Source organism: Centroberyx gerrardi, chromosome 19 (genome assembly GCF_048128805.1).
Source record: "Centroberyx gerrardi isolate f3 chromosome 19, fCenGer3.hap1.cur.20231027, whole genome shotgun sequence".
Lineage (NCBI taxonomy): Eukaryota > Metazoa > Chordata > Actinopteri > Beryciformes > Berycidae > Centroberyx > Centroberyx gerrardi.
This window is the reverse complement of record NC_136015.1, coordinates 17,321,311-17,341,479: the sequence shown is the minus strand read 5'-3', so window position 1 is coordinate 17,341,479 and position 20,169 is coordinate 17,321,311. Positions and strand designations below refer to the sequence as shown.

The 20,169-nt window shown below is 41.3% G+C and overlaps 2 protein-coding genes across 2 annotated transcripts; both read right to left on the bottom strand.

Moving 5' to 3' along the window:
* Nucleotides 1-76: 76 nt before the first annotated feature.
* On the bottom strand, nucleotides 77-17,215 carry setdb1a (SET domain bifurcated histone lysine methyltransferase 1a). Its single transcript, XM_078290359.1, has 18 exons — nucleotides 17,130-17,215; nucleotides 16,501-16,684; nucleotides 15,388-15,557; nucleotides 14,677-15,237; nucleotides 14,153-14,320; nucleotides 12,456-12,660; nucleotides 12,243-12,316; nucleotides 9,944-10,134; nucleotides 9,560-9,683; nucleotides 6,260-6,356; nucleotides 5,679-5,871; nucleotides 5,137-5,489; nucleotides 4,458-4,574; nucleotides 3,739-3,908; nucleotides 2,884-3,012; nucleotides 1,883-2,058; nucleotides 725-813; nucleotides 77-245 (listed from the first exon to the last, which is right to left on the bottom strand). The coding sequence occupies exons 2-18, from the start codon at nucleotides 16,677-16,679 to the stop codon at nucleotides 125-127; spliced, it is 3,117 nt and encodes a 1,038-aa protein (XP_078146485.1). The 5' UTR covers nucleotides 16,680-16,684; nucleotides 17,130-17,215; the 3' UTR covers nucleotides 77-124.
* Nucleotides 17,216-18,826: 1,611 nt separating this feature from the next.
* LOC139921596 (cortexin domain-containing 1 protein) lies at nucleotides 18,827-19,012 on the bottom strand. Its single transcript, XM_071911875.1, has one exon. The coding sequence runs from the start codon at nucleotides 19,010-19,012 to the stop codon at nucleotides 18,827-18,829; it is 186 nt and encodes a 61-aa protein (XP_071767976.1).
* Between the last annotated feature and the right edge of the window lie 1,157 nt (nucleotides 19,013-20,169).

Genomic DNA, 20,169 nt, shown 5'->3' with positions numbered 1-20,169 from the left:
CTAAACTGGTTAAATGAAGGTTAAATAAAAACAGAATCAATATGTTTTTTATTTAAGGAAATATCTCATTAAACAGTAATACAAATATATGAACCTTTTTGAACAACAAATATTTCACATTCTTTCACAATTTGCCACAACAATTTTTGGAGCCACAGCGACAGTATAGACCTCTAGAAACACCTTCAGCACCACCTATCACAGATCTGTAGTCCCAGGTCAGCTCTGTGCCAGCTGTGATGTGTCTGAGGTACACAAGACAGAGAGAACAGACAACATGTTAATGACTGAGAGAGTAAAAACTCTGCAAGAGAGTGATCATTTTTGTTTACCCATTATCCTACACATCCAAACATTGAACCATTCAAATAACTTTATCTTCTTCATGCATAGACAGATGGTGGAGGGAAATTCAACTATCACAGTAGCAGCAAACTTGGGACACAATAAACAGCATAACAAAATGCTATAATGAAAGCTAATAAAAGAAATAACAACACTAACTGCCCACATGAAGTACCACTGCAGCCACTGACAAACATATGACACATTAATTAAAATGAACACTTTTCCCTCCCCCCAAACAAGTTGTCAACATTTGGCACAGTGAGCAACAAACAACAGAAATGCTATGTCCTCCTTCCATATGCAATACATTAATCAAGAAAGAAGAAAGATATTGCACAAATCTAAGACAGACACTCTGAAGAAGAGAGACACTTACTTGTTAGTGAAAAATGCCAACCAGGGAAACCTAAGGTCATGTGTGTCCACAAAGACATTTTGTCCAAACAGGTTGGGGCTGCAGCTGTGCTGTAAGGGAGAGAAGTGCCATTTAACTCAATATGTGATTACCATCGATCCATTTTCTAGCCACTTATCCGGGTTACTTGCACATACATTGTAGCTTCTCTGTACTTATACACTGTGTGTCTGAATTCATAGTCATGATAATTGTTGACACTTGTTCTAGTAAGCCTACCTCCTGTTGAGACAAACCTGTAAATACATGTATTATTCTTGCTTTAGCTTATACTCTATACTCAGTAATTTTCCACTGTCCACTCTGTATTTTGATTCATAGTAATATACAGTATTTCTCTCTGCAACTGCTCCCTAACATCAGTACTTTCCCATGGACTTGTTTATTCCGCCGCATAAATTGCCTTGATCTATCTTTTTCTGTTAGTGCAGCCTCAGACCTTAGACTTGCTCGATCTCTGTATGCTGTACCCATATGCATATGCTTAATACAACTTGATACTTTAACAACTGAGTTTCTTCATAAAATTCCTCCACATTTCCTCCAGCTGCTCCTGGCGGATCCCCAGGCATTGATGAATAAAAATAAACAACGGAAACACAGCCAGTCAGGAAAGGCAGAGGGGCTTAAATGACATCACCGGTCAATAGGTTACTCACTCCCGAGTCCGATGATGAACACAGCACAGCAAATTTTGTACATATTTCTGGGACACACTGAAGGACCAACGAACAATGAAAAAACAGCCAATTGGGAAAGAGGGAGGGGCTAAAATGTCATCACCAATCAATGGGTCTCGAGTCCAATGAGCGTCACACATCTCAATGCGGCGTCGGGACTGCTCTCCTGAGTCCAAGGAGCAGTCACTCATTTAAATGTGACTTTGGGATCAACAGATACAGACGATCACATATCTCAGTGCAACTTCAGGATCAATACAGCCAGTCAGGAAAGGGGGAGGGGCTTAAATGACATAACTAATAAATTACAAACTCTCCCTCGAGTCCGACAAGAATATTACTCATGTCAATGCAGGTTCAGTATCAATAGATATAGATGATGAAAAACCAGTAAAAAAAAATTTTTTGACAGACCAACCTATACTAACTGAGAACTCACGTTGAAGTAGCGTGCTACATTCCCTTCCTTTGTAGAATCCACGATGTAGTAGTATTCCTCCCCATCAAATAACCCTCTGGTGGGGGTTGTGGTGGTCATGGTGATTGCAGTGGAGGACTTATTTTGTTTCTTTTCACTTGCAGGAGGGTCTCTAGGCTTTTTCCCTTTAGAGGCTGCTGTTTTTTTTAGAGAGAAAATGAAGACGAATATGAAAATGTAGGATTTAACAAACACCAACAAAGATCCAGCACATCCATGGAACACCACTCTACTCATGTGGACCCTCATTTAGAAAAATGTTCTTTGACTCTATCCTCGTTTCATCAACATATCACCAAGTCAAAGAAGATAAAAACGATAAACCAAAAATATATATGGCTTTGACACCTTGTTTCTATGTTTTGACAGATCAACAAAAAATGTGAGAAAATTGACATGACCCACTGACTTAAGCACCAAGATTGGTTGATCAATCACATTTTTTTTTTTTGCCAAATAACTTTTTTAAATGAATGACAAGGTCTGTGTGGTCTGCACATTAACCCCCCCCCCACCCCCCACCCCCCACCCCCGCAGCTCTTCCTTATTCTTGTCTTCATCATCATCACTTCCTGCCAGCATTGTTGTCCTGTCTGGACTCTACCAGGTCCTCTGCCGATAGAGTGTAGAACATGAGGATGAAAACAGAGACAAGAACAGGGACAATCCTTGTATCTCACACACCTCCATTGCCACATCACCCTTGCAGTGTCCCTAGTCTTGATCAAAGCCCTTACTCCCTGATGATGGTATCTCTGACATACGCATTACATCGCTTGACTCTGAACACTGCACTGCTTTGATTTAGGATAGAGGATTCTTAAAATAGTGCTGTCTATCATTCTATGCACTACATATGTACTCTACAAAGCTAACTGGGCATTTACTACTTACGCCAAAAATGATACAAATTACATTTCCGCTAGAAGGAGAAGGAAAACCAACTTGTCTGTATACTATACCCGTTTCACTTTCTGAACAATAGGCCTCAGTGTCATAATCCTCCTTGTGAATTTCGACTCCCTCTATGTGGTTCAGTTTGACGCAGTGCATGTTTGAATGTGTGTTCTTCTCACCACGTACAACTCTGCCTGAGGATAAGAAGTTAGAGGGAAAAGATAAGGACTTGTCCTAACAGATATTATAGTGGTATGTTACCAGTGTACTGACTATCCACATAAACAACAGCATGGGAGTTGCAACACAGTGTTGGTAACCCGTCATCGCACTGGGTTAGAAATTTTGGTGGCAAGGGTTAGTCAAAACAAATCCAATTCCAGTCCAAGCATAATTTTTCTGCACTCCTGCACTCTTTACCATAATTTGATGAAGAAATAACTCAATATGAACATCAGTTGAGACTGCAGTATGCCCACGGCTCATTTTGTTACACTAGGCTTTCCAAGCATGAGTAATTGCTGGCTATCAGATTTCACATCAGTCTCCTCATATCCACAAAACTGCATATTTTGTGATCATTTACTTTAGTTGGTTTGATTACGTTCTCATTCCTAACGAACCGTACCACAGTTCACTTGGAAGACCCTCATTTTTTAGGCGGTCTTGTTGCGGTTATTTGGTGCGCACCCAAGTGGTGTGAAAGTGCCCCAAGATCTCCAGCTCTGTGCCCACACATAGGATAGGATTGAATCCCTCCAGAGCCTTCTCTCCTGTCTTTCCCATACTCTGGACACTCTACTTTAAAAAAAGGTGAGGCTTTGATATCTTACTGGAAAACAGGAGCCACTTTTCACCAATTTTACTATTTCAAAATATAAAACTCCTGCCTAATTGCAGTAACCTAGTGTCAGTCTTACCACTGTAGGTACAAACAAAGGTGCCTTTGGCCACGTCGTCCAGACAGCGGACGCCCCAGCCTCTGCTGCGAGTCTTAAACACTTGCAGCTGCAGCTGAATGCCATGCTGCACCACCCGGTTGGAGCACGTACGACGATCACAACGACAAAGCGGATTGCACTCATACACCCTGCAGAGAGGAGATGATGGGAGGGGAGGTAAGAGGCATGCCACAGATCATCAGATGACTTATTTCAAAAACTCTGACTGCTCTCAGGACAATTCAATCGTTCAGCTTCATTGAATTCATTACATTAACATAGTTGTGGCACACTAGTGGCACAGCTGGACATTGCAGCCTTCTCAGTAGTTGTGCATGAAAATGAAATAAATTTAGCTGACTGATTGAAATATCTCGAGTGCTGTCAGGATTTTGGAATAAATTTAGATTTTTGGAGTACAACAGCTACTGAATTCAACAGATCTAATTACTCAAATGAAGTGAGAACAAAAGGAGGGACTATACAGAGCAGAGACTTCATCTCGAAGAGTCTTCATAGGCATCTTCACATAATGTATTAGTTGCTGCTTTTAAATATCACTGTTATGTATCTGTTATATTGTATTTTTGAATACCATTTTGTTGTGTGTGCACCTTCAATAAAACAGGAATGCCATGAATGTATAACAAACAGACAAAGGAAAAGCAGACAGGTAATAAAGGAATCAAAACTCTCACCCAGTAGTTACACGACCATAAAGTCTCTTGTGAGTGTAGCCGGCACTGATGTCCTCCAGTCCCCTGGGGCTCAGAGCAATGGTCTGGAGAGTCATCTGACGACAGGAGCAGGCCATACTGTGCAGCAAACACACAGACATCCGTCAGTTACGACTTCAGCATCCGTTATAATATGGCTATGGTTACACGTCATTGCGATGTGATTTTTTAACTCAGATTCTAAAGATCAGATTTTATGAGATCACATCGCTGTTTGTCCACACTTGGCCTAAAAATGTTATACATCTATTGTATGTGTATTTATTTTTGTGCCTGCTTTATTTTTTCCCTGCTCTCCCTCTCAATCTCTTTACCTTTATCTCTCTTTGTATGTGCATTGTGGCTGGATTGCACCCAGAATATGTAGAATTCTGATCAAAATCTGAGCCTGACCACTTCCAAATCTAGTTTTGACGATCCAGTAGCAGTGTGAGCAAACTCCCGATTTGTTTGTGAGTCACAGTCTCGGTGTGATTGGAGGATTAAAGATACATTGAAACATCAAGTGCAACCATGGCCTATGACTTTGATGACTTGTGAGACAAGCAAAGACAGAATGTGCTCTACTTCTTTAAACTACATAAGTATACAAAGGATTCTTCTCATGCACGCACACACACACACACACACACACACACACCTGTCCCTGCAGCCATCTGTGCAGTCACATCCCACCATGAAGTCGAGGCTGGTGTTGACGGAGATGCCATCGGTAACCACGCGGTTGCTGGTGTAGGTCACTGCCGGGGGCCGGATGTTGCTGTGCTCGTTGATGCAGGACACCTGCTGGTTCTCCTTACCCTTGGCCAGGTCTACGATGTAGATCTTAGAGGGAAGGGGCTTGTAGGTGGTGCTGACAGACACATTGGGGTCCAGGCAGAACATCTCCAGATAGAGGAAGTCGCAGTGAGTCTGGTTAAGGTAGTCCTCCACTGTTGCCATGCTACGGAGGCGCAGACCACATGGAGTGCGATAGTACACTTGGGACAATACCTTTGAAGGAGAGAGGAAACGGGAAATCAAATAAAGAGCAAAATGAGAGAATATCACATCTTTTTTTCTTATTCTGCATGCATCTGTTACAAATACAGGAAAAGATTCTCAGCAATTTGTTCTAAAAGACCTAATCAACCAAATATAGGACATCAATAACTGAGCCTCATTGAAACACAGCCTGAGTACCTGGCCACTTCCCCGTTTGCGAGCTTTGATGTGCTGAAAATTGTAGAGTAGAGGAACAAGCAGTGGGTTCTGTCCACGGTGCTCTTTCATGCCGCCTTCCGGCCTGATGGGGTCCAGGCAGGCTGGGCAGCAGCGATGCGGAGTGTAGGTGCCCACCGCATGAGTCTGGATGGTGACATCTTGTTCATGGTCCCTGAGTAAAAAAAGAGTATAGAGATATGGTCAAAATAAAGCTTAAGAAGAAGAAACGGTACAGAATTTAATTTATCATTCAGTCATGGATGGAAAAGCATGCTAAAAAAGAATTAGATAACACAATGATATATTATTTACCAACTAGTTCAAGGTCTACATGGTATGTACAACACTAAGACAGAAATACTCAAATAACAGAATATTAAAATACGTTGTAGAGCACATACATTTTCAAATATCCCTGTATTGAGACCATGGAATACTCATATTACACAGAAAACTTCTGAAGTACCGTTCTTCATCAAAATAAATAACTACATTCAGTCTCATATTCTATGTTTGTGCATGCTCAATACTTCAGCCACACAAATGTTAATTACACTGACTTCTTGGTTTTGTTGGTGGAAGTGCTTGTTGTTGGTTTGGAGGTTGATGTTGAGTCTGCCTGAGACTGATTGGTGTGGATGGTCTGTTGAGTTGAACCTGAGAGAAAGGCAAAAACAGTGTTACTATAGATACAAAGTCCTGAGTTACAGTGCCTTCGGGAAGTGTTCAACCCCTTTGACTGTTTCTAGCATTTTGCGGCGTTACTATCTGAATTCAAAAATAAATTAAATTAGAATAATGTCAAAGTGGACTTTACATTTTTTTCACAAAGTAGTTACAAATGAAAAGCTGTAATGTTTTGAATCAGTAAGAAATCAACCCCTATGCAGTGACGTAGCAGCATGGTGTAGTCAGTCACAGTGTCACCGGTGAGGGAAGGGGACAGGTGGGCAGTGTGGTATGTGGGGTCCCATCAGTTTGAACTTATTCGCTCTTTCCTGGGCTGCATTTGGATCCACATTACCATGTTGTCTTCCCTTCACTGAGCCCCCTAGTGACAAAATGTCTGACGTACAAGTAACCCCTTCTGGTTCTCAGCAAGGGAAGAAAGGCGAGAACTGAAGTGAGAACTGAACAGCCCTCTGGTTCCCCTCCCCCTTTTGGTCTGACCGCTTATAGCCAGTGATCATTCTCATCTCGCTCCACACCTCCTTCACACTGTTCTTCTGCAGTTTTTTTTTCATCAATTCTCTCCCAGTAGGTGTTCTTTCTGTCCATTATCCACTTCAGCTCCTTTTGGATGAACTTCACTTCCCCCGTCCTCACCCTAAAGGCCATCATTTTCTGTTGTTAATGCCCTTTTTAATCAGGGTTTGTAATCTGGAAAGATTGTTTTCGTGGGATTTGAAAAGGAGCTGATGTAGTCAGTAATGCAATGTGAGAGCCCTTCAATGTCCTCCCTAGTCTTGCATTTCAGATATTGGGTGTTAAGACAGGAGAAGTGGGAGACATGGTTCAAGTCACCAGACATTACCATGAAGGCGCTGTGTTGCATCTGTAACCCAAGGAGGTTTTGCTTTAATCCTGCAACAACTGAGTGGGTGACGTCACACACTGCACACGTGTCAGCCGAGGGCAGAATGTAAACAGCAGCAGCATGTGAAAACTCCCAAGAGCACGTGCCTCCGTTACACCATCTACTGTTAACAAAAATGGCTTTCCTTTTACCATTTATTCCGTTCATGTCTCTGTGAAGCACATTAAGATGCATTGCCGATATTCCTACTGCGTCCAGACCGAAGCAGAGATCAGCTCATTCATCTTGTTTGTAAGCGATTTCACATTCCCCATGTTGATAAATGAAAGGTATAAGGTTTAAAGCTCCTCTCTCTCTCTCACCTCCACCCCTGCTCTCTTCCCTCTCCGACGTGCCAGCAGCTGCGTTGGTAGATTCTTCAGAATGTAAGACAATCACATACTGTATAGTCCAGTGGTATCACAAAAGAATTGGTGGAGAACGTACTAAAAATGAATAGAAAGCTAAAAGAAAGAGATAGTGTATTTAAGCATGCTTTGAGTACTAAATAGGAAAAAAGTAAAAAGCGCGAGAACTCTGTACGGCATCATGGTCTTCAAGAGCCAAAAGCAAAATCTGGGTTTGCCATTAGTCAGTTAGTTAGTTAGAGTTTAAAGCTGCCACGGTGAATTCTCATTTGTTTTTAACCATAGCGTTCCTTGATTTGTGTTTAACCAAAAGGTCGATCCTAGACAACCAAAGCTGGGTTGGTCTTCCTCGCGACAGACCTGCAACTTCACACATAACCACACTAAATGAAACTAGCAATAGGGAAGCAAGGTAGGCAACGGGCCACCTGTAAAATTGAGTAATTGGCTGCTTCATATCAGTAATTAAAATCCTGTCTGACAACAAAGACCTCTGAAATAAGGCTCTGTTACTACATAATGCATGAGTTTGTAATTTGTAAATCAACAGGTCAATATGCACATGCACTGAGTCAGAAGTTGATTCAGAAATATAAAAACAAAATGATAGCCTGACAGACACAGATAAATAAACAGCTGTCTTTGTTATACTGCCTTCAGGTGCTTCTCGTAAGCTCCTGCTTCTCAGTTCAGAGGTCAAATACGACTTGGCGCGCATTCAAGTGCTTTTGGTCACATATAACAAAACAGACCTTGCAGAGGTAGTTTTTCGGGTTTTTCATTTTATTACAGCACAGAGGTGCTTTGTGCTGCAGCAGCAGAATGAAGAGGAAAAAAATGCATATCAGGCATATAATTGATGTTTAATTAATTTATTAGTCAAAAGTCGTATATTTGTTCAGTACAAATTATTTGCACACAATGCGTATAAGTAACATAATACATGATTAACATAAATTGTTAACACAGCTCTCCGCCCCGTAAACGTCACATCTCAACTCGCAACTGAGGTAACATATAAAATTGCAACTTTCACAGTCATCTTTATTAAAGATGCACCAATCATTCGGCCACCGATCAATCGCCCACTGACCATAATCGGCCGCTAGATGTTAGAGATAGGTAATCCAACTGCTTGTTCACATTATAGGAGTACATTCCTAATTTATGCTCACATGCGTTTTGACAGCAACTGAATGTAGTGTTTTATTTATTGCCAGTGCAGACAGACCTGGTCATTCTTAGTGTTTTTTTTTCCTTTCTGAACAGAGCATTTTGAAAGTGACTGTTTATTGCATTCATTTGGAATTTTCAATTTCCACTTACAGCTCACAGATATTCATTTTTGACATGATGTTATGCATATCATAGCTTACGTGATCAAAACAGTTTTAAGTACTGGACAGAAACCACAGCTTATGCTGCCACAATGAAAACATTTTCACCTGCTACCTGACGTGCTGAGTTAGCAGCTCAGTTACCAATCACACACTGACATGATAAATACAGTATGTTTGGATGAAAACTCATGTACCCACGGTTAGGCCAGCAATATCATACAGCCATAAGAACCACTTGTTACACACTGATGCGATATTGAAATTTAACTCTTTATGTTTGCTGTGCACTTTTACATGATGTGTTGTTGTTTGTAGAAAGCCCGGGTTAAATGCGTTCAATCCACGATCGGATCAGTGATTGATTGGGTCATTCATGCGCGCTCAACTCATAACTGCGAATCATAATCGCGATATATCGGACTGCATTTGTTTCAGGTAATGTTTCTCCACAAATCCATCACCTCCGGTTGATTATGATGCTTTTTAAATCTTTTTCCAAGCCCAAGTCATGGCCAAAGACAAATTATCATTAACCCAAGATAGATGATTATTTTCCTGAAATAGATTATGATTTACCCGTGACTGTGGGCTTGGAGGCAGGTTTGTCCTTGTGCTCCGCCTTCTCCATATGCTTCTTCACACTGCTTATGTGCTCCAGGCGAATGGAGCCTCGGTAGATCCACTCCTTATGTTGATCATCCTGAGTATGACACACACACACACACACACACACACACACACACACACACACACACACACACACACACACACACACACACACACACACACACACACACACACACACACACACACACACACACACACACACACACACACACACACACAGCCTTTACATCACGGCAATAAAAACAAAAAGAACAGGAAAAGAACATCACAAGTGTCCAAGTGGAAATAAATAATACTATAAACAGGTTAACAGTGTTGTTTGAAGGTTCTGACCTGAAAAGTAACATGTACCAAGCTGCAGTCGACCTGCTGCACCTCACAACTCCTCTGGATTCCATTAAATTCCACGTTAATGATCTGTCCGGCCATGTACTGGGTCAGAGGCGGGTTCGGCCACACCTTCAGATACTCCTCAATGAAATTCCTGTGGGAGCTGTCTAGGATGTCCTCCACTACGTTCTTCACTGCCACGGACAAGAGAAAGAAACAAGGGGTTTGGCACCTCTACTCACTGGAACGTCATTAGTACACTAGTAGGAACTGTGGTCCTGTTAACTGAATTGGTGTCAGAATTTGGGGTTTGATTCCAACTGGGGCCACCCATGCTTAAAATGTATGCACTCAGAGCACTGTGGGTTGCTTTGGATTAAAGTGTCCACCAAATGGCTTATGGATAATAAAGGGCACAGGCCCTCAAATACCGTTCCACGCTCAAAATCTTAGTCTTAGTTCACTTACTGGACATAATTTACAAGTGACAATTTATGTGTTGTGTGTAATCTGTGGATATTAATGTAGTATATAATGTATAGATACGGAGAGGCAGGCCATTCATCAGGGGAGAAGTGAAAGTCAAGTGTACTTTTTAGATCCTGGTTGCATGATTTTTTGCTGTGTTGTTTTTGTATTAAAGTGATATTCAAGTGATATTTAGTAGGGCATTTATATTTTTAGTATGCATTACTCTAAAGTGTTCATGAATTGCCAACCACCAAAATAGGTGATTCTGGGGTCCGCAGTTAGCACTACCTTCTTACTTTCAATTGGAAAATGTGGGTCTACAATTTGTACGTATAATTTAGGCTGTGTTCACACTATTAGGGTTTTTGCTGTCTCATCCTTATTTGGTGCTGATAAAAAAAAGTAGGTGGCATGATGCGCACGGTTCCACCACGACAAACTGAAGTAGAACCTACTATCAACAAACAGTGCTTAGGTCTCAGACACTTAGCAGAAACCCTCATAACACAGCCAGTGTGCTCTCATTCTGACTGTTTATAATCACCAAATAACAACTTTTCTACTGGTGCTTTCTCCGTTTTCATTCGGGTTTTTGTAAAATGTCTGCCTAGGTAACGTGAAACCTCATCTCTTCTTTATTGTGATTGGTTGGCTCACAAAAAAAGTGATACATGTCATGTGTGCACTCCACTAAAAAGTTCAACTGTTCTCAACCTTAGAAAAAAGTGAGCTCGGACTAAAAAAGAAGCCAGCCACTGCACTTTTTCAAAAGCAGCTGCTGTTAATTGTGAGAGAAAAATACTAATTTCATAGTAAAGTATATCATGCATGTGTGGGTAACTATGTATTCCTCTACGGAAAGAATATTATGCTTGTGTATGCAACTGACTAAGAGATGCTGTGTACCAGGCTGTGACCACTAAGATATACGTAAGTCCGAAGGTCACACGTAGGAATAAAATAACTGAAGTTTACAGAGGTGTCCTGTTTTCCTGAACAATGATGCACTGAAATGTTCCAGGTGCCTTGATGATTGTTATGCTTAACTAGCCAATAGGAGGAGACGACTCCCAAGAGAAAGAATTTTTCTTACAATATAAGGGTAGAGAGGAGAAACCACCCTTCAGGACTGGGGTGGCAATGCATACTGTTGTAACTTGTTAACCCTATTTCTCTGAGAGCTCTCAAATAAAGAACTTTGTCTCATCACATCTTAACCCTGTGATAGTGGTAATTTCTTAGAGGCTTAGCACTATCATCAACTTTAGAAGAAATTCCACTACATTCATCCACAGCTGTTCCCCATTGACTTCACTGTAAAAAAAAAAAAAGGCGCAGAATACTGAGAACACAGCCTTACAAACAAGGAAATTTAGACAAAGGTAATATTATTTAATTCTGTGTCCTGAAGTTATTAATACAGATTACTGGAGGGAAAAAAGTGAATGTTGGTGGCAACAGTGGATCCCCAAGGTACAGTAGCTAACATTGAAAGCTGACTCCTAAACCTCTGTGGAGGCAGCGGATGCTGAGAAGTTAAAAATGTTCTACTAAAATGTTATATCCCTTCAAGAAAGATCTGTCCTCAGTGACTTCATATTTTGCCATAGTCACTCAACTTCTGTATTAATAACTTCTGCATTAATCCTGCCTTGGTCCACCCTGACCCTGTGTAATAATTGTGGTTGTGTAATAAGTTCATATGGAGTCTTTTCTGTAGGGTTAGGGTGCAGATGAGTGTCATTTTCAGGGCAGATGAATGGATGAAGCAGAGGAGGAAGAGCAAGATTAGGAAATGTGACAAAAGTGTGTATTCTGCTGTCTAACTTACATGGTCTGCACACCAGGCGAAGAAGAGGCAAGCTAACATAGGAGGGGGTGTGATCATCAAAAAACACCAGGAACCTAGAAAATAATTTTGCATCAAACGGAAGAAAGGAGGAACATCTGAGAAATTGTGAGGCATTAATTTCTTTAAAAAATGCCACACCTAGAGATAAGCACGCTCACTCTCTCTAACACATAAATACACACACACACACACCTCATGCGGTTCTTTCTAGAGGGGAGTTCTCCCAGGACACCAGGGCAGAACCGGGACTCGTTGTCGTCTTGGTACTTGGCCACCACACGAGCACCGATGTACAGCCGCTCCAGCACTGGGACCTTGTCAAAGGCAATGTGGTATCCGGAGACCAGGCTCCTCCCCTTCTCTTTGAAATCAACCTTGTACTTCATCCTACCATCGTCTGCGAAAGATACAACACCAATGAATAAAGCTGGTCTAATTTTTACTTGTTTGTGGTTCCAAACTAATTATATAAGCGAAAAACATGGCTGTCTCTAAACAATGTCACATCTGCATATTAGACATTTGTGGGAGTCTACTTTTGTGTATAATACATGTACAAGTATATAATTCATCCTTCAATTCAAATATTTACACTCACATCCTGACCCAACACTTAGCTCTTCATTAACAAACTCCTCATCTTTGTGAGAGTACTTGTACTTTGAAATCTTTTGCCAGAGTCACAATGTACAAAACTTAAACTTTGTCATTTCCCACCAGGTCTGTCCTCCTCTCTGAGGGTGTTACAGGCCATTAAATGTGTCATGATGAGCCTCTGAGGGAAATGGTGTGGTGTCACTGTGTTCTACTGAGACCAGATCGTTTATAACCCTGGGGAAGGACTATAACAGCATGAACCTACTACCACTGACTCCCAGAGCAGCTACGCTTTGGAGCACCCTAACTGTGGAGCTTAGACCGGCAAAAACAGTGGCTACGTTTACATGCACAGAGTAACCCGACTATTGGCTAATGGCCATACTTCAGTTAAGGTCTTATTCAGGGTAAGCTGTTTACATGCAACTTTGATACTGACTGTGACTGAGTATCCGTGTTACCATGAATAAACCAATTAACACAGAAAGAATGGTCTGCCAGCAAAAAAAAATCCTAGTTATTTAGATAGTAACTTGCGTTTTTTGTTGACATCAAAATGGGCCAAGTCTGAAAACCAAAAATGAAAGCGATAAGATATTTACATGCCACAATCATGCATTCAGTATGGAGTGAGCCAGGCATCTTAACTGGGATTTCTCGTAATGAAGAGTATGAGCTTACCCAGGTTATTCTAACAAAGTTGCATCGATCCAAAACCAGATTGAGTAACCAGGTTAAGAGTGAAATTGTCTGTGCATGTAAACATAGTCACTGTCACCTTTCAAATCATATTTTACAGACAGGGGGTTACAGAGTGTTTTATTTTACTGTCATGTTTTCCTGTTTTATTCTTTCGTAAACCCATTACTCATTCATGTCACTTTGATCATTTTTTCTTTTATTTATTTTTGTCTGTAAAGCACTTAGTAACTCTTTTGCAAAGTTTATTATTGAAAATTGAGTTAATAATGGAATGTCTTGTGAGTAAACGAATTATTTGATGATACGCGTACTTGACAGGGATACTTGACATTCCGAATTTTGTTTCTTTTCCTTTCACAATGTGGACACAAAGTTTCTGTATTAGACTGGAAAATCAAATCTTAGCATTCCTCATTCAAGCAAACGGGTATCAAGCTTGCAGCTTGTGGTAGCCATTTGGTTTCAGTGAGGAACACAAAAACAACCCTAACAACCCTATTTTTCGGCTAGCTGAGGGACAACTGTAGAACATGATTCCCCAAATGAGACAAGTAGGCTACCTGTCAAAAAGAATGCATGCGTATTCTTACCCTTTGTTACTATCTCCCGTATTTTTCCTTGTTGCCAGCTCAAGGGCCTCCTCCTGGCCAGGACGGCCATGTTTACGATGACATTATCCACTGGCAGGCCAGAGGGGGGAACTGTGGGTTGGTTGGGGCCTTGGGAAAGACTCGACACTACAAGTGCACACGACTGTTCTGTCGGCAAGGAAGGACCACAATACACGGTTACATTAAAACTGGCAAGCAAGACGGATTGCAAAATGTGAATGTTCATGGGCATATATCACTGTTGTCAAATGAAGACCATCTATCTCCAAAGGTCTCCAAGGTTTTAACACATGTCAAGGGTTCAAAGGTCATGAAAATTGCTCTATGGAGGCTTAACTAGGCTGCTTTACATGTAGATGACCACTTTCAGTTTCAGTGAGAAAATGCCATACTTCCACTTGTGTCTTTTTTCCATGACAGGAGTACGTAAACATAAGGAATAGTTTTCAGGTACAGCAGTAGTGGAATCTATCACTCAAAAACTGAAAAAGCTGGAAGGTTACCTTTGTTTGGCTTTTGCACTGTGGCGGTTGTTTGTTTTGCTGCTGTTTTCTTCACAACATTCGTGTTTCCTTGTGGTGTGGTTGTGTTGTTTGTGGCGTTCATTTTGGTGTCAGTGTTTGCTTGTGGTTTTGATGTTTTTGCTGCATCATCCGTGCTGACCTTTCTAGTTTTCTGATGCATTCCTGTCTTCTTGTTTGACTTGGTCTCTGAGCTTGAGTTCGAGCAATCAGAATCACTAGAGTCATCTTTAGGTTCCCACTGCGTGTCAGAGTCACAAATGCTCAGGTCCTCCTCTTCACTGCTGTCCAGCTGAGGCATTGGTGGACGAAGAGCACTACGTATGGTATGCTCAGGTAGTCTGCTCAAGACTACCACTGCCTTTTTCACTCGATTTAGAGAACTAGAAGCCTCCTCCCTTTGTGGTTTTTTGCCTTTATCTGTATCCCGAGTCTTCCTGTCCAGTCGTTGTTGTGATGGAGCAGGAGGTCTGTTAGTAGTCAGAGAGCTGGAGGCCTGAGTCTCAGGGGGAACAGCCTCATATGGGGATTGAGGCATATTATCTACAAAGACAAAAAAAAACATAGGTGAAATTGTAGCTTGCAAAGATCAAAAGCGCCAACTCACCCAGTTAAAGTTGTGATCAAACAATACACAGACCTACTATATGTACATGTGTTTTCCTTAACACAGCATAAAGATCTGCTCCTTACCACATTCTATGGCATCATCATCATCATCATCATCATCATCATCGTCGTCGTCAATATTAAAGGCGGAGTTCGAGCTGCCCGCTTCTTCGTCATCAGAATCTGCGTCTCTGTACTCCCACCCCAGCAGACTGTACAGCTGCTTAATTACAGCTTCACATTCTGCCACTGACCTGCAGGACAAAATCAATGTTACCAGCGAGAATATGAATCAAGCAAAAACTTCAGAAAACTCTGAGGGAAGACTAGACTATACTCCAACAAGCTAGAGGCACCTGGTTACTCTTCACTTTAAAATAAAAAAAAAACTTTTATTTTATGAAAAGACTCCAATCTCTGCTTTGATGTTTTATCACATGTATCCCAGTAGAACTCTTTTCTTTCCTTCTTTCTATGGAAACTAATGCCCCTTTTACACACATGAACTGGGAATATTATGACATCCTGATCTGGGACCATCCCATGAAGAAGGCAATTCACACAGAGCTCAGGAAATAACACACACAACTCAAAAAAGGGTAAAATGTCCAAGAATATATCCTAGACTGAGTGCAAGGTCCAATGGATACTGAATTTAAAACACAGTAGTAGCAACAGACAAATGTGTTCCAGCACTCGGCCATCATCATCATTAGTCCATACACTTTAAATTAACACGTAGCCTGTCACCTTATAACATCAACACAAGCAGATGTGTTGCCATTCTGTGTTTAGAGTGGGCGGTCCACTCACCTGTAGCATTTTTATTGAACCAAACAGTGGGAAAGTATAGAGCAAGACACAGGAGAGAGATTCAACTAAGGCCAGCAGGGGCACATGTGTGGCTCAAGAAACAGCAGACTCTCTCAACCGTCGATGCAGTACTACATACATTCTGTGTGCAACATGGTGGAAAACAAGGAGTGACACAGGTGAAGCTCTGAACTTTCAGCTCAAGCAGGTTGACTCTTTCACAGTGACGGAGCTGAAATGGGGCGAAAATTAAGGAAGAATCCAAGGGCCCCTGAGTTTTGAATGCACCATGCTTGCTATGCTTCTTCATTAGACTCCTCTGCATTAAGATGCTGTTAACCTCCATCTGGCTTTTATGAGAGGCTGAAAGAACAGAACACTCACTCGCAGAGCCTGAGGAAAGTGGCAGCCTGTTTCTCCCTCCGTTCAACCAGAGACTGCAGCAGATGGCACCTCTTCATCACATCTAGGTCCACCAGCTCGCTGTTCTCCACCTTCTCCCTGATCCACTTCTTTAGCTCCTTCTCAGTCATCTCAATCTCCTCCCCTTCATCACCCTCCATAACCACTGCAACACATTTTAAATGGATAGCTTGAGCTTTGAGGCTCCACTCTGTGACAGTGGATGAGCTATGGTTATAGTAGTAGGACACAGCAATATAAAAACAGGATGTGTTAACTGGCATGAAAAGGACGATGTCAAGTTTGGACTGTTTTGGCTACTAAGACAAGCATTCAGGGGATGTTTTGACATAAGATACAAGAAATTCACGTGATATTTTTGACTCACTGAAGGTAGCTTAACAGCTGTTTGACCTTTGGCAAAGCAGTGTGTCTTTGACCATTATGTATGTTAACAAATCAACTGCTTTTACTAGTTTACAGCAGTCAGTCGCCATGTTAGCGTTAGCTGTTACTTGCCCATCTAGACACGGATGTGTGTGAATTTCACCAGTCTAATTTAATACTAACATCAACACATTTTTACATTTGCATCATCGCGCATAGCTTACCGATTGTTTTGTGTGGTTTCCCGCTTCAAAAAGACAGATTCACTTCCCACCAATATCAGTTGACGTTAACGTTGTCTCAAACATTAGCTTAATGTTACCTTTGTGGTGAGTAATGTTACCTAGTACCCGTCGATGCTCAGTTCCTTGCTTTCAGTTAACACATATGACTGCTTATCAACAGTAGAAGGACAACCGTTTGTGTTTAAAACAAGTTATTCTGATAATCTAAAACAGCTATTTAATGGGACCTGAGCAGCAGCCACCAGGAAAATAAAAGTAGCTACTTCCTGTTACAAAGAAAAAATCCGGGGGAAAAAACGTTAATGCTACTAGCGAACATGTTGCAACGTTTTTGAGTATTATAAAGTTAACGAAAAGAAAGCGAAAATACGTACGTGGTATTATTAGGAGGCAGACTTTCGATGTTTAAGTTAAAAAATAAAATAAAAAAAAACCAGGCTTAAATTTAACCATTATCCTCTTTCATCAGGAAATACCACGCACAATAAATATTTTACAGCTACATTTTCGCTCCATATTTAATCTATTTATTCCACTAGGGTTCTGGTAGGAATTTTCTTTTTGTTTTGCTTTATACACGCCAAAACTTACTTTTTTCCCAAACGTGACAGATTTTACACTTTTATTTTGAAGGCAAAATCCTAACTTCCTGTCTTTTTCTCGCTATCTCTGGGCAGCTTGACAAAGGAGTTTTCGCTCGAAATGTTCAAAAATAAAAGCCGTTATTGGGGAGCGTGTTGCGGCTGATTGTAACACTAAACAGAAAGAAGAAACCAACCTTTAACTAACTATTTATTCTTCGGTAGACAGAGCACAAATTAGGCAGTCTTACCCTGGTAAAAAAAATACTACTAAAAAAAAAATGTCCACCTGTGTGGTTATGAGTCAAACCCAACCGTTGTATATCATCGGTATATTTGCTCGAAGCCCAAATGTCAGTAGTGAGCCTCAATACAATCACTTTTTGATTTTTAGTCTATTCAGCTGGTGCGGACTCACAGAGATCCACAAAAAAGCACATCACACAAATATAGAGGCTACATCACACATAATGCATGCAAATCGTTTATTGTACAAAATAACAATCAACTCCATTAATTAGTTAGTCATTCCATTCTCTGTCTTTTATAAAGTAGTACTTTTTGATTCAGAGAGTTTTTCCAATAAACTACTAAAGCTGTGTCTTCTCTGTGACATACAATAGCTAGAGTTCAGTCAAAGCTACAGAATGTTGTCCTTCTGTCTGAGGATTGCAGTCCCAGTGTTTCTTTTCAGGAACAGGATCTGTGAGCTCTCATCCAGTGATGCAGTGGTAGTTACTGAGGAGGAGGCTACACTGTGACCCCATCACAAATATTCTCAGTCAGCACTAAATAATGCTGAAAGCCCTGGATGGATATAGCCTGTTTACTCAGAGAAATGGTAACTCACTCCACTAACAGGCTATCCTAAAGAGACATTTAAGTCAAATACACCCCAAATCAACCAACTACATCTCTTGTGACTTCCATGAGAGCTTAACAGTTTTGGTTGGTTTCACAGGATGTGTGCATTACCACAGTGGAACAGTGTCCCTATGTGTGATGTACTCCTGAGCCATATCCCATTTGGCAGTTGCATGATCCAGAAATATACATATACATAGCAGTGTGTGTGTGTGTGGTCTCTCCTGCCTCTCAGGTGATCTGCTCCTCCTGGTAGGTGGAGGTGGAGATGGAGCCGTAAGGGTCCACCACCGTCTGGGCGCAACGCACCACCGTCACCAGCAGGAAGAAACACAGCAGGAAGAGGAAGAAGATAGCGAAGCCCAGGTCCACATCCACCTCCAGCTGGGGCAGGACGGGCCGAGCAGCCTGGTCCATGTGGGTGATGATGATCACTGAGCCTTTTTTAATTCACAGGTTTGTTTTTGTTTTTTTGTCAGTTCCGCAGCAGTCTTGTTAGAATAGCACAGGGATGTGAACATACGCTCTTCAGTTGATGGTGGTGTCTGAGGCACGACCAGCATATCACAAACAAAGATGAAGGAGCTTCCAGGCCTCTGAACAGACAGACATAACACTTCTTATTGTAGCAGGGTCTTGGCGTTCAGCGATGGTAAACACATAGAAGGTCTTATTGCATGAATGCCACACGGGTCCAGCTCAGACAGTCTCCTGTGACAGTGGAAACATTGTTGATCATGAGCTTTGATCACACTGTGTCAGCTTCCATACTGCACATTTTCCCTGAAATATTACTATTTTAACATATAGAATATAAGAAAACATTACAGAAACATTGTTCTAGGATTATTTACAGGTCTGTCTCCATCATTTCTCTGCCTGGTTGTTATTTTGAGGAACACAGCACAGCAAAGCCTTGAATATCTTAACAAAACAGATCGATGTTGATTAGCTGTCACCAAAATTGTGACCAAAACTTATGGAAGTTACAGAGTTATTCTTTATTATTTTTATTCTTAAAGGTGTGAAACTTTTACATCTTTAAAGTCCTATTTAGCATTACTACTATATCATATATACGCTGTTAATAGCTGGCAGCGACAGACAACTTCAAGGAGAACCAACTTAGCAAAATAAATAACTGAATTAACCCTATATTATAATAAATCCTTGAATAATACAACACCACACAACTCATTTCAAAGATATCAGCTCAAACTCACCAGTCTTCTTGCATGGTGGTAAATGGCACAAGTCTTCACCGCTGCAGAACCTTTCCACTGCCTGTCCAGACCATGAAAAGCTTCCATAGCATCTCTGCCTGGGTTCCCACCGAGTTCCTTATTACTCGGGTTACATAAGACAGTCATCTGTTACCGAACTCTTCACTCTCCCCCTCTTCTCATCATCATCAGAGGAAAAATGAGCAGCCCACAAAATCCCCCCTGCACACACACACACACACACACATACACATGCAAGATACACAAGCATACACTTGCACCTTGCGACCTCCCCCTGGCGTGTAAAGCCTTTATTAATACTTAAGCAGGAATTGAATAACGGTCTACACA